The sequence below is a fragment of the Lissotriton vulgaris genome, chromosome 3_1 (genome assembly GCF_964263255.1).
Source record: "Lissotriton vulgaris chromosome 3_1, aLisVul1.2, whole genome shotgun sequence".
NCBI classification, from domain to species: domain Eukaryota; kingdom Metazoa; phylum Chordata; class Amphibia; order Caudata; family Salamandridae; genus Lissotriton; species Lissotriton vulgaris.
Window position 1 is genome coordinate 33,840,170 of NC_141689.1, and position 15,436 is coordinate 33,855,605.

The 15,436-nt window shown below is 53.4% G+C and overlaps 1 protein-coding gene across 1 annotated transcript in view; it reads left to right on the plus strand.

The window, feature by feature from the left end:
* Nucleotides 1-15,436, plus strand: part of NPR2 (natriuretic peptide receptor 2) — a 469,654-nt gene that overhangs the window by 317,458 nt on the left and 136,760 nt on the right. The window contains exons 11-14 of the mRNA XM_086960020.1: nt 556-660; nt 3,135-3,206; nt 5,583-5,742; nt 14,447-14,602. Coding sequence (XP_086816146.1) covers nt 556-660; nt 3,135-3,206; nt 5,583-5,742; nt 14,447-14,602 — 493 coding nt within the window. The remainder of the gene's footprint in view (nt 1-555; nt 661-3,134; nt 3,207-5,582; nt 5,743-14,446; nt 14,603-15,436) is intronic.

The window sequence follows — 15,436 nt, forward strand, 5'->3', positions numbered from 1 at the left end:
TGCTCCATTTTTATCATTTTAATTTTTGCATTGAGGTTGCAGTTGAAGTGGCGGGGCGGGCATGGCTGGGCTCCCTATGTCACAGGGAGGAGTGGTGGCTGCACCTCACGTGCGCATGTAGGGTTGACCAGCCTATCAGGCCAGCCAAACCTACATGCGCACTCTGAATGTTCTCCACACAGGCTGCATGGGTGGAGAACATATCCAGGCTCCCATTCCTCGTCTGAGCGCCGAACCACAGCGCTCAGACCAATCACAACGTTGCATTGCAGTGTTGTGATTGGCTGGGAGCTTGCTTCCTGGCTCCTGTGTGGAGGAAAGCTGGCAGCTGGCGGCCATTGAAACGTGCATGTAAGATTCTTATTTCTTTTCTATTTTCCTTTTACCCGAACCACCACCCCCCGCCAGCATTCCATACCAGCCGCTGCGACCAGCAGGTAGAAGGCTCGCCCTGGGGGGTCATTCAATAGATGCCTGTCGCTTCACTGTCGCTGACAAAAGGAGTTCAAGGTGCCTGAGTCATTTATGTCCTGTGTGTGTGACTTCTTCTTCCAGATGAGAGATGTCCAGTTCAACCATCTGACCAGGTTCATCGGTGCCTGCATCGACCCCCCGAATATCTGCATCGTGACCGAGTACTGCCCCCGTGGCAGCCTGCAGGTAGGAGAGGGTCAGGATCTACGCAGTCCGCTTTGCCCTTGGTCCGTGGGAGGGTTGGAACAGGCCTCGGTTAAGGTGGGCTTTCTATGTAGGTGGTATTCATGTTATGCAAACCCAGACAAAAGGCAGCAGAGTGCTGTTTAGGGTCAAAGGTAAGGTCACAGCCAGTGAGTGACAGGAGAGGTAGGTGGGTTCTTGCGACAGAAGAGGACAGGTATCTCATGGCGAGGCAGGGTCAAAGGTAAGGTCACAGCCATTGAGGGACAGGAGAGGTGGGTGGGTTCTTGGGACAGAAGAGGACAGGTATCTCATGGCGAGGTAGTGTCCTTTGAAAGAGGGGCATTCTCACCTGAGTTACAGAATCCAGGGTGCCTGCGTAGTGCAAAGAGGGTGCAATGGCCGACGCCCAGAAACCACCTCTATGGTAGGCGTCCAAGCCCAAAGTGTCCATTCATCAGGGATGGGCCGCCACTGCCAAATAAGCAGCACATCACAAAAGAGAGTGAAGTACATTCTCTCCAGACATGAAAGCATAATAAAAAGAAGACTGCAGTGACCAAGAGGTTATAAAAGTCAGACCCAGGGTCCATTAAAAGCTTAGCATCCCAGTAACAAATGTAGACACCCCATGCTGGAGAAAGAGGAGCCATATAGAGATAGAGAAAGCGAGCCCAGAATACATGGGCCGCTCAAGATAGAGTGAGGAATAATTGTGTGCACACACAAAGGAACATTCTAGATATCACAGAAGTGCACACCAGGGGGCCTGAGTATGATGTCGGGTGTACTGACACCGACAGGCTACCCGATGTCTTGAGTAGCGATCCGACCACCAGATTATGATACCTGCGGTTGCAGGGCAGCGCGTGGGGGGAAAGACCGCCGCTTCCAACAGCCTCAAGGAGCCGGTCGGGGCGGCAGTCGGAGTCTAATCCCTACAATGGAGGGGTGCCAGCAGAGGCACCGCCGTAGGGATGACGATGTCAGTTTCCAACAGCCTTTTGTGGTGGTCCGACTGCCATGGAATGGCTGTCAGAAGCTGACTTTGGTGGCCTCGGGCAGGTCCCCCATAGGCCTCCGTAATGTGGCTGAGGGAGCGTATGTGGTGCCCCCCAAACATGCAGGCACCGTGTGCCAGGCTCCACATAGTGTCTGGCACACAGTGCATGGATGTTTAAAAACCTTCCTTTTTCTATTGTGGCTTGGGCTGCAGCCCTTTTCCAGGCCGCTGCACATGCTGCAGTAGAAAAAGAAATTTGGCGGGTGAGACCTCCAACCGCCATTGTAATCAGGTCCCTTGTGTGGAATGGTCCCGGGGATGATGAGGAGGCACCTTCCCCTGTTACAGAAATCTGTGTCCCACATAACCCCAAAAGAAGTCTTCATTTTCTGAGGTTGCAAGACATTGCTTCTTTGACACACCTAGAACCTGTCTCTCTAGGAGGGATGGGCTGCCATTGGCTACACCTAGAACCTGCCTCTCTGTAAGGAATGGCCTGTCATTGGCTACACCTAGAACCTGTCTCTCTAGGAGGGATGGGCTGCCATTGGCTACACCTAGAACCTGCCTCTCTGTAAGGAATGGCCTGTCATTGGCTACACCTAGAACCTGTCTCTCTAGGAGGGAAGGGCTGCCATTGGCTACACCTTGAACCTGCCTCTCTGCATCCCTGTAAGGAATAGCCTGTCATTGGCTACACCTAGAACCTGCCTCTTTGCCTCCCTAGAAGGAATGGGCTGTCATTGACTACAGCGATAACTTGAATCTCTGCCTCCCTGGAAGGAATGGCCTGTTATTGGCTACACCTAGAACCAGCCCTCTCTGCCTCCCTAGAAGGAATGGTCTGTCATTGGCCACACCAAGAACCTGCTTTTATTCTTTCCCAAGAAGAATGGCCTGTCATTGGCTACACCTAGAACCTGTCTCTCTAGGAGGGATGGGCTGCCATTGGCTACACCTAGAACCTGTCTATTTAGGAGGGATGGGCTGCCATTGGCTATACCTAGATCCTGCATCCCCGTAAGGAACGGCCTGTCATTGGCTACACATAGAACCTGCTTCTATCCCTCCCTAGGAGGAATGGCTTGTCATTGGCTACACCTAGAACCTGTCTCTCTAGGAGGGATGGGCTGCCATTGGCTGCACCTAGAACCTGCCTCTCTGCCTCCCTAGGATTGATGACCTGTCTTTGGCTACACCCAGAACCTGCCCTCTCTGCCTCCCTAGAAGGAATAGCCTGTCATTGGCTACACCTAGAACCTGCCTCTCAGCTTCCCTAAGAGGAATGGTCTGTCATTGACTACACCTAGGACCTGCCTCTCTGCCTCACTATGAGGAATGGCCCGTCATTGGCTACACCTAGAACCCACCTCTCTGCCTCCCTACGAGGAATGGCCCGTCATTGGCCTACATAGTGTACCATCGCCCTTGCTGCAGCCAATTATCTAATTCAGATCCCCTCCTTGATTTTTAGGACATTCTGGAGAACGAGAGCATTAACCTGGACTGGATGTTCCGGTACTCACTAATCAACGACATTGTGAAGGTAAGAGTGCAAGGGATGGGGTTGTGGGTGGCCGCCACCTCCAGTGGACGAATAAGTGCTATGGATACGGTGTGGGGCCAGGTACAGCTGAGGAATGAGTCTGATGCATCAGGTGAGCCATCTAAGACCACTACCATGAAGGGTGAAGTGTAAGAAGTAGGAGTTGGGTCTCTGCAGATGCCAGGAAGCTGGAAGTGATTGACACAGTGCTGGGAAGATGCCACAGAGATGTGAGTGTGTTGCACTAGGGTGTGGTCTAGCCAGGTGTCACAATTGTACAGGTGATTAACCTTGGGCGGAGTTCGCGGAGTTGCACTACGCGAAGTGCAAAAACGCCTACCGCACTACGCGGAGCTCCACGAGCAGCGGAGTACGGTAGAAAAATGCTGTTTGCGGTGATTGCACATTGCTGGATGATTGTTTGCATTGTGCAATCATTGTGAATCGCACCATGCAACGCGCAAGCTTACCTTTTCTGCCGCTCAAGTAGATTTTTACTCGAACAGCAGCTTCCTCAACGCGAACGGGCAGTTTCTCAGTGCGAGTGGTCGCGAGCATACGTGACCACTCGCAATGAAAAACCTGACCCCCGTGTTGAGAAATCTCGCTGGTAGGTTTATTTTCCACGCTCACGCTCGCCAACTTGATGTTGGTGATCGCGAAGGAGGAAAAATCTCGCCCGGAGGTGGTTTTTTCATCGCTCGCGCTCACCAACTTGACGTTGGTGAACGCGAGCAAGGAAAAAACTCTGCTCCGCTGTGCGAAGTGGAGTTTTTGGGAACTCCGCGAGCTCCGCGTGACATGGGGTGCGGGAAGCTCGGAAACTCAGCGAGCAGAGCTCACTGCCCAGGGTTACACGTGAAACCCACGGGCTGCCATTAAACCCTGATGCATGTGTGGAAGGGGTTTGCAGTGATTTAAGTGGGGGGCTTGATGGATGCCAGAAATGGTTAAGTGTGATGTATGAAAAAACACCATCACTTTGTGGCGTTGTGATCTCCGTCCCTTGGGCCAGATGTTCTAATGCCATCAGGATTGAGCGCAGAGCTGGAGGCCTGCTGTCCCTTGCAGGCTTCCGTCTCTACAGTCACCACTGTGCTTAATGAAGCTCACAGTCATGGCCGACATATTAGGGGGGAAGGGGTCTCACATCGCCCTGTTCAGAGCCCCCTTGCAGAGCACGATTGGGGGGCAGCATAGTCAACAACACACCGCTGCAAGCCACTCATCTGGGAACAGGAAAGGCCCAATTAACAAAGGCACACTTAAACTTTTGTGTAAATTCACTACTTTCCTGTATTCAAAAGGGTAAACTCGAACCAAAAGTGTAACTTAGACCAGACTCCTTACTTTACTAGTAGTAACTCACCTTTATGAATACTGAAAAGGAGTAAAGTTAAACTTTTGAGACAAGTTTACCTTTGTGAATACTGAACAGTAGCAAAGTTAAACAAACGTGCACATTTACCTTTGTGAATCGGGCCCAAGGTGTTGTGACCTGCTCTCGAGGCCTCACGGGAAGGCATTTGTAAAGCTCTGGTGTTCCAGAGTTAAAGTCCTGCAACAAACATGGAGCCTGGTTTGAAGCATGCAGAGTGTGAAAGGGTGGAAGGGATTGCGCTGCTCGTGAGTGGGATTAGAGCACGTGGGTCGAGGACTGGCCTCCCTGGGGGGGGTGGGGTGTGGAGCCCTTAATTACCCCTAAATTCTAAAGTATGTCTCCATGTCTCCATGGGAGGATTGTTGTAGGCAGGCTGCCCCAGCCCCCCTTGCCATGTCAGCATAAACAATGCCCATGACGCGGCCCGTAACTGAAGCCGCCCCCACCCAGCGCCTTGACGTCAGGCGATCAGATATGTCCGGGGGGGGCCTTGGGATGTTAAACATGTGCCATGTGCAGCGCTCATAAACAGGCGGGGCGGCAGCTTCCCCCGGGCGCCGGGCCAGTGCCACCCTCCCCGCCAGGGCCACCCTGTGATCCATGGGTTTAGGGGGCGGCCGCTGCCCCCGGGCGCCGGGCCAGTGCCACCCTCCCCGCCAGGGCCCCCCTGTGATCCATGGGTTTAGGGGGCGGCAGCTGCCCCCGGGCGCCGGGCCAGGGCCACCCTCCCCGCCAGGGCCCCCCTGTGATCCATGGGTTTAGGGGGCGGCAGCTGCCCCCGGGCCAGTGCCACCCTCCCCGCCAGGGCCCCCCTGTGATCCATGGGTTTAGGGGGCGGCAGCTGCCGCTTTCTTCTATTTCTGTCGCCTTGCTTGGAGGGCCCGGAATGATGGGGGCCTGGGCTTGCGGGAAGGCTGTGCCCCCACCAGAGATGTCTCACCCGTGTCTCCCTTTTGTCTGCCCCCTCCCCCGTGCACCCTCCTCCGGTGACGCAGGGAATGTCCTTTCTGCACAACAGCCTGATCGAGTCGCACGGCAGCCTCAAGTCCTCCAACTGCGTGGTGGACAGCCGCTTCGTGCTCAAGATCACCGACTACGGGCTGGCCAGCTTCCGGTCGAGCTGTGACTCCGAGGACTCCTACGCCCTCTACGCAAGTGAGTATCTTAAAGGCGCGCGTGCTGTCAGAGGGGGCACATGGCTCCATGTCAGGTATAGCACAGGCTGGCCTCCCACTCGCCACTGTGCGGTTCAATGTAAGTGAAGCCAGACTATTGTTTAGGGAAACCCCAGGCTGGGAAGCTGTCAAGGGGAATCAAGTGGTCACTTTAAGGGTTTAGGCTTGGCCCCTCTTAGCTTTAAGGCTTGGCCCCCACCCTCCCCACTAGACTTCACAAGTGGCTTTGATGGATAAATATGCTATAGCCGTTTAGCCAATTAATGCATCTTATTCTTACCTGTGGGCCTGGTGAGTTTGTGTCCTGCGCTGTTACGGGTTCTACCACTCAATGAATCAATTCACTCCAAAATACTAGTTTAAGACTCTTAACTTAAGACACTTAATTGTGTCTGTCCGTTGGTGAATGTGCACAACCTTCAATTGTGTACATGATATATATTGAAAACACCTGCACCCAAACATACACATTGTAATGAGTGCAGCCGTTCTCTAAATATATAAAATGCAAATTATTGTTTAAAATGTCCACCATCAGTCACTCACTTCGAGCTCTCCTCACCACTAGTTGTTTTCATCACTCACTCTCTGACTCAGGGACTCACGCACTCACTAACTCTGGTCTCAGTGAGAGGCTCTGACAAGTCTGATGCTGGCTTCATTACCCGTACAAGTGGCACCAGGCGGCACTCTCTGACTCAGGCACTCACACACGCACACACTCACTAACTCTGGTCTCAGTGAGAGACTCCGACAAGTCTGATGCTGGCTTCATTACCCGTACAAGTGGCACCAGGCGGCACTCTCTGACTCAGGGACTCACACACTCACGCACTCACTAACTCTGGTCTCAGTGAGAGGCTCCGACAAGTCTGATGCTGGCTTCATTGCCCCTACAAGCAGCACCAAGCGGCACTCTCTGACTCAGGGACTCACACACTCACTAACTCTGCTCTCAGTGAGAGGATCCGACAAGTCTGATGCTGGCTTTATTACCCCTACAAGCAGCACCAGGCGGCACTCTCTGACTCAGGGACTCACACACTCACACACTCACTAACTCTGGTCTCAGTGAGAGGCTCCGACAAGTCTGATGCTGGCTTTATTACCCCTACAAGCAGCACCAGGCGGCACTCTCTGACTCAGGAACTCACACACTCGCACACTCACACACTCACTAACTCTGCTCTCAGTGAGAGGCTCCGACAAGTCTGATGCTGGCTTCATTACCCGTACAAGTGGCACCAGGCGGCACTCTCTGACTCAGGGACTCACACACTCACACACTCACTAACTCTGGTCTCAGTGAGAGGCTCCGACAAGTCTGATGCTGGCTTTATTACCCCTACAAGCAGCACCAGGCGGCACTCTCTGACTCAGGGACTCACACACTCACACATTCACACACTCACTAACTCTGCTCTCAGTGAGAGGCTCCGACAAGTCTGATGCTGGCTTCATTACCCCTACAAGCAGCACCAAGCGGCACTCTCTGACTCAGGGACTCACACACTCACACATTCACACACTCACTAACTCTGCTCTCAGTGAGAGGCTCCGACAAGTCTGATGCTGGCTTCATTGCCCCTACAAGCAGCACCAAGCAGCACTCTCTGACTCAGGGACTCACACACTCACACATTCACACACTCACTAACTCTGCTCTCAGTGAGAGGCTCTGACAAGTCTGATGCTGGCTTCACTACCCCTACAAGCAGCACCAGGCGGCACTCTCTGACTCAGGGACTCACACACTCACACACTCACTAACTCTGGTCTCAGTGAGAGGCTCAGACAAGTCTGATGCTGGCTTCATTACCCATACAAGTGGCACCAGGCGGCACGCTCTGACTCAGGGACTCACACACTCACACACTCACACACTCACTAACTCTGCTCTCAGTGGGAGGCTTCGACAAGTCTGATGCTGGCTTCATTGCCCCTACAAGCAGCACCAAGCGGCACTCTCTGACTCAGGGACTCACACACTCACTAACTCTGCTCTCAGTGAGAGGCTCCGACAAGTCTGATGCTGGCTTCATTACCCCTACAAGTGGCACCAGGCGACACTCTCTGACTTAGGGACTCACGCACTCACTAACTCTGCTCTCAATGAGAGGCTCCGACAAGTCTGATGCTGGCTTCATTACCCCTACAAGCAGCACCAAGCAGCACTCTCTGACTCAGGGACTCACACACTCACTAACTCTGGTCTCAGTGAGAGGCTCCGACAAGTCTGATGCTGGCTTCATTGCCCCTACAAGCAGCACCAAGCGGCACTCTCTGACTCAGGGACTCACACACTCACTAACTCTGGTCTCAGTGAGAGGCTCCGACAATTCTGATGCTGGCTTCACTACCCCTACAAGCAGCACCAAGCGGCACTCTCTGACTCAGGGACTCACACACTCACGCACTCACTAACTCTGCTCTCAGTGGGAGGCTCCGACAAGTCTGATGATGGCTTCATTACCCCTACAAGCAGCACCAGGCGGTACTCTCTGACTCAGGGACTCACACACTCACGCACTCACTAACTTTGCTCTCAGTGGGAGGCTCCGACAAGTCTGATGCTGGCTTCATTACCCCTACAAGCAGCACCAGGCGGTACTCTCTGACTCAGGGACTCACACACTCACACACTCACTAACTCTGGTCTCAGTGAGAGGCTCAGACAAGTCTGATGCTGGCTTCATTACCCGTACAAGTGGCACCAGGCGGCACTCTCTGACTCAGGCACTCACACACTCCTGCACTCACACACTCACTAACTCTGGTCTCAGTGAGAGGCTCCGACAAGTCTGATGCTGGCTTCATTACCCGTAAAAGCAGCACCAGGCGGCACTCTCTGACTCAGGGACTCACACACTCACGCACTCACTAGCTCTGGTCTCAGTGAGAGACTCCGACAAGTCTGATGCTGGCTTCATTACCCCTACAAGCAGCACCAGGCGACACTCTCTGACTCAGGGACTCACACACTCACACACTCACACACTCACTAACTCTGCTCTCAGTGAGAGGCTCCGACAAGTCTGATGCTGGCTTCATTACCTGTACAAGTGGCACCAGGCGGCACTCTCTGACTCAGGGACTCACACACTCACGCACTCACTAACTCTGCTCTCAGTGAGAGGCTCCGACAAGTCTGATGCTGGCTTCATTACCCGTACAAGTGGCACCAGGCGGCACTCTCTGACTCAGGGACTCACACACACACAGTCACTAACTCTGGTATCAGCGAGAGGCTCCGACAAGTCTGATGCTGGCTTCATTACCCCTACAAGCAGCACCAAGCGGCACTCTCTGACTCAGGGACTCAAAACTCACACACTCACTAACTCTGGTCTCAGTGAGAGGCTCCGACAAGTCTGATGCTGGTTGCATTACCCGTACAAGTGGCACCAGGCAGCACTCTCTGACTCAGGGACTCACACACTCACTAACTCTGGTCTCAGTGAGAGGCTCCGACAAGTCTGATGCTGGCTGCATTACCCGTAAAAGCAGCACCAGGCGACACTCTCTGACTCAGGGACTCACACACTCACTAACTCTGGTCTCAGTGAGAGGCTCCGACAAATCTGATGCTGGCTTCATTACCCCTACAAGTAGCACCAGGCGACACTCTCTGACTCAGGGACTCACACACTCACACACTCACACACTCACTAACTCTGGTCTCAGTGAGAGGCTCAGACAAGTCTGATGCTGGCTGCATTACCCGTAAAAGCAGCACCAGGCGACACTCTCTGACTCAGGGACTCACACACTCACTAACTCTGGTCTCAGTGAGAGGCTCCGACTAGTCTGATGCTGGCTTCATTGCCCCTACAAGCAGCACCAAGCAGCACTCTCTGACTCAGGGACTCACACACTCACACACTCACTAACTCTGGTCTCAGTGAGAGGCTCCTACAAGTCTGATGCTGGCTGCATTACCCGTAAAAGCAGCACGAGGCGACACTCTCTGACTCAGGGACTCACACACTCACACACTCACACACTCACTAACTCTGGTCTCAGTGAGAGGCTCCGACAAGTCTGATGCTGGCTTCATTGCCCCTACAAGCAGCACCAAGCGGCACTCTCTGACTCAGGGACTCACACACTCACACACTCACACACTCACTAACTCTGCTCTCAGTGAGAGGCTCCGACAAGTCTGATGCTGGCTTCATTACCCGTACAAGTGGCACCAGGCGGCACTCTCTGACTCAGGGACTCACACACTCACACACTCACTACCTCTGGTCTCAGTGAGAGGCTCCAACAAGTCTGATGCTGGCTTCATTACCCCTACAAGCAGCACCAGGCGGCACTCTCTGACTCAGGGACTCACACACTCACCAACTCTGGTCTCAGTGAGAGGCTCCGACAAGTCTGATGCTGGCTTCATTACCCCTACAAGCAGCACCAGGCGGCACTCCCTGACTCAGGGACTCAAACACTCACACACTCACTAACTCTGATCTCAGTGAGAGGCTCCGACAAGTCTGATGCTGGCTGCATTACCCGTACATGTGGCACCAGGCGGCACTCTCTGACTCAGGGACTCACACACTCACTAACTCTGGTCTCAGTGAGAGGCTCCGACAAGTCTGATGCTGGCTTCATTACCCCTACAAACAGCACCAGGCGGCACTCTCTGACTCAGGGACTCACACACTCACACACTCACACACTCACTAACTCTGGTTTCAGTGAGAGACTCCAACAAGTCTGATGCTGGCTTCATTACCCCTACAAACAGCACCAGGCGACACTCTCTGACTCAGGGACTCACACACTCACTAACTCTGCTCTCAGTGAGAGGCCCCGACAAGTCTGATGCTGGCTTCATTACCTGTACAAGTGGCACCAGGCGGCACTCTCTGACTCAGGGACTCACACACTCACACACTCACTAACTCTGCTCTCAGTGAGAGGCTCCGACAAGTCTGATGCTGGCTTCATTGCGCCTACAAGCAGCACCAAGCGGCACTCTCTGACTCAGGGACTCACACACTCACACACTCACACACTCACTAACTCTGGTCTCAGTGAGAGACTCCGACAAGTCTGAAGCTGGCTTCATTACCCCTACAAGCAGCACTAGGCGACACTCTCTGACTCAGGGACTCACACACTCACACACTCACTAACTCTGGTCTCAGTGAGAGGCTCAGACAAGTCTGATGCTGGCTTCATTGCCCCTACAAGCAGCACCAAGCGGCACTCTCTGACTCAGGGACTCACACACTCACACACTCACACACTCACTAACTCTGGTCTCAGTGAGAGACTCCGACAAGTCTGATGCTGGCTTCATTACCCCTACAAGCAGCACTAGGCGGCACTCTCTGACTCAGGGACTCACACACTCACACACTCACACACTCACTAACTCTGGTCTCAGTGAGAGACTCCGACAAGTCTGATGCTGGCTTCATTACCCCTACAAGCAGCACCAGGCAGCACTCTCTGACTCAGGGACTCACACACTCACACACTCACTAACTCTGGTCTCAGTGAGAGGCTCCGACAAGTCTGATGCTGGCTTTATTACCCCTACAAGCAGCACCAGGCGGCACTCTCTGACTCAGGGACTCACACACTCACACACTCACACACTCACACACTCACTAACTCTGGTCTCAGTGAGAGGCTCTGACAAGTCTGATGCTGGCTTTATTACCCGTACAAGTGGCACCAGGCGGCACTCTCTGACTCAGGGACTCACACACTCACACACTCACTAACTCTAGTCTCAGTGAGAGGCTCCGACAAGTGTGATGCTGGCTTCATTACCCCTACAAGCAGCACCAGGCGGCACTCTCTGACTCAGGGACTCACACACTCACACACTCACACACTCACTAACTCTGGTCTCAGTGAGAGGCTCCGACAAGTCTGATGCTGGCTTCATTACCCGTACAAGTGGCACCAGGCGGCAGTCTCTGACTCAGGGACTCACACACTCACACACTCACTAACTCTGCTCTCAGTGGGAGGCTCCGACAAGTCTGATGCTGGCTTCATTACCCCTACAAGCAGCACCAGGCGGTACTCTCTGACTCAGGGACTCACACACTCACACACTCACTAACTCTGGTCTCAGTGAGAGGCTCCGACAAGTCTGATGCTGGCTTCATTACCCCTATAAGCAGCACCAGGCGGCACTCTCTGACTCAGGGACTCACACACTCACTAACTCTGATCTCAGTGAGAGGCTCAGACAAGTCTGATGCTGGCTTCATTACCCGTACAAGTGGCACCAGGCTGCACTCTCTGACTCAGGGACTCACACACTCACGCACTCACTAACTCTGGTCTCAGTGAGAGGCTCCGACAAGTCTGATGCTGGCTTCATTACCCCTACAAGCAGCACCAGGCGGCACTCTCTGACTCAGGGACTCACTCACTCACACACTCACTAACTCTGGTCTCAGTGAGAGGCTCAGACAAATCTGATGCTGGCTTCATTACCCCTACAAGTGGCACCAGGCGGCACTCTCTGACTCAGGGACTCACACACTCACTAACTCTGCTCTCAGTGAGAGGCTCCGAGAAGTCTGATTCTGGCTTCATTACCCCTACAAGCAGCACCAGGCGACACTCTCTGACTCAGGGACTCACACACTCACACACTCACTAACTCGGGTCTCAGTGAGAGGCTCCGTCAAGTCTGATGCTGGCTTCATTACCCCTACAAGCAGCACCAGGCGGCCCTCTCTGACCACTAAAAGCCCCTGGTTCTGGGGCAGAGCTGCATAGATGGTGCTGAGGCTGAAGGGTCTCACTGCATTCGCAGTGTCACCGCGAGCCTCGCGGGCCCCCATGCTCTGGCTCCCTATGCTTGGATGTCATTGGCGTAAACCTGTCAGGGAACTAGTTATTTGTCCTGCCAGCTCATCCTCTCTGGTTGCCTCAGCTCCCTGCAGCCTGGACTCCATTAGACTGCAGAATATGAAATGTGATAAAGGAATAAATAACATGGCAGCAGGCCTTTCCCATCTCTGCTCCCTGGTTCTGGAACTGCCACGTCCCCATCAGGACCACCCCAAAGATGCTCTGATTTAGAAAAGACGGAGGGCCTCCCCTGGAGAGAGTCCTACATCACACTGCACTCACTATGCACTCCCAGATTGGTTCGGTGGTTTCTTCTTGCTTTCTTACTCTCCGTACTATCCGCTCTATTTCTCGTTTCTTTTCTTTCTCTGCACTTAAACTAATTATGTCCGCACTGGTCCTGTCCCGCCTGGACTACGGGAACATCTTGTTCAATGGCATCCCTCAGTACAGCCTGCGTAAACTGCAACTAGTGCAGAACCAGGCTGCTCGCCTTGCCTTCGGTCTTCCCAAATTCCACCATACCTCCCCCCTCTTGAAAACCCTCCACTGGCTCCCTGTGCGGGAACGCGCCTTGTTCAAATTAGGCTGCATGGCGTTTCAGGCCAGGACTGGCCTGGCCCCCCTTTTTATATCCTCTGCCATCAAGGCCTATGTCCCTGGCAGAGACCTCCGCTCCTCGGCACATCTTCTTTTATCAGTCCCTCGCTACCGGAAAAAAAAACAGGGTGGCTCGAAATTTTCCACTCTTGCCCCCATGTTCTGGAACTCTCTCCCCTTCCATCTTAGGTCCCTCACCCAGTATTCTAGTTTCCGCAAAGTTCTGAAGACCTTTTTATTTTCTCAGGCTTTTCCACCGTAAGCCCTGCTTGCCTTTCCAGTCGACGCCTTAGCAACTGCTCTTGCCCAGCTGGCTGCCTGCTACTTTAGCGCCAAGAAACCGCCCAGGTGTACGTTGCGCTTAACAAATATTTTAAACTTAAACTTAAACTGCAGTGCTAGAGCGCTGCTTTTAAATCAGTCATAGGGTGAAGGAATGACGAGAGGTGCTACACAGGCTCATTTTTCATTCTTTTAGGAGAATTGGGTCACACCACCAAGGAGGGAAGTATGGGTCTCAGGTGAGCCTCTGACCTTAGAGCTCAGGTTCTGTTTGAGTGAAGTCAGCAGGACCAACCCCGCCTTACCCTTCGCCCTCTAGTGTCAGCACGAAGAGGTGTCCAGGATGTAGCGGGACAGTTGACCAGAACGGAGCAGTAGGGTAGTGGGAAATAAACTGCCCCCACCAATTCAAAGGAGAGAGCCAGAGAGCTGCTGGTGCACATGGCGACCACCCACAGGTGCGCTGCAGCGGCAGCTTGGGGTGCCTCCCACATGGGACTCTACGGATGTTCCAAGGGCAGCAGGAGGGAGTAGCCCACAAGAGGGGGACCGGGGGTGTCTGCTGGGGTAGGGGTAAGAGGCAGACTATCTCAGGGATGTGGTCAAGCGCATGCAGGGAACTGTGCTGTGGGTACCTTAGTGGTCACTGGATGGGTAGCCAGCTACTGTGGATAAGTGACTGGTCACTGGATGTGTGGGTAACAGGGCTACGGACTACTCGGTGGTCACTGGCTGCATAGAGAACAATGTTGCACGTAACACCTGCTTCTCCCTCACACAATATAGTGGGGACTCCATAGATGGGCTGCCTCTAGGAGCCAGCATGAGATTGAATGGTTTAATTTTGCAGGTCACATGACCTCTGTTGGCAGATTCTCAAGTAGATAGATTCTCCTGACAGGTCAGACCGCTGAGTTATATTTCATGCTGCATATGTCCTCTCTCCCACCTTCTTCCTTTCTTTCATGTCACAGAAAAATTGTGGACGGCGCCTGAACTGCTGCGACGGGGGAGGCCGCCCCCTCAAGGGACCCAGAAGGGAGATGTGTACAGCTTTGGCATCATCCTGCAGGAGATCGCCCTTCGCAATGGACCCTTCTACATCGATGGCATGGACCTCAGCCCGAAAGGTAAAGATGCTTTCAAGATCAGGACCTCAGCCCGAAAGGTAAAGATGCTTTCAAGATCAGGACCTCAGCCCGAAAGGTAAAGACGCCTTCTAGATCAGGACCTCAGCCCATGAGATAGAAACACCTTCTAGATCAGGACCTCAGCCCGAAAGGTAAAGATGCTTTCAAGATCAGGACCTCAGCCCGAAAGGTAAAGACGCCTTCTAGATCAGGACCTCAGCCCATGAGATAGAAACACCTTCTAGATCAGGACCTCAGCCCGAAAGGTAAAGACGCCTTCTAGATCAGGACCTCAGCCCGAAAGGTAAAGATGCCTTCTAGATCAGGACCTCAGCCCGAAAGGTAAAGATGCCTTCTAGATCAGGACCTCAGCCCGAAAGGTAAAGATGCTTTCAAGATCAGGACCTCAGCCCGAAAGGTAAAGACGCCTTCTAGATCAGGACCTCAGCCCATGAGATAGAAACACCTTCTAGATCAGGACCTCAGCCCGAAAGGTAAAGATGCTTTCAAGATCAGGACCTCAGCCCGAAAGGTAAAGACGCCTTCTAGATCAGGACCTCAGCCCATGAGATAGAAACACCTTCTAGATCAGGACCTCAGCCCGAAAGGTAAAGATGCCTTCTAGATCAGGACCTCAGCCCGAAAGGTAAAGACGCCTTCTAGATCAGGACCTCAGCCCGAAAGGTAAAGATGCCTTCTAGATCAGGACCTCAGCCCGAAAGGTAAAGATGCCTTCTAGATCAGGACCTCAGCCCGAAAGGTAAAGATGCCTTCTAGATCAGGACCTCAGCCCGAAAGGTAAAGACGCCTTCTAGATCAGGACCTCAGCCCATG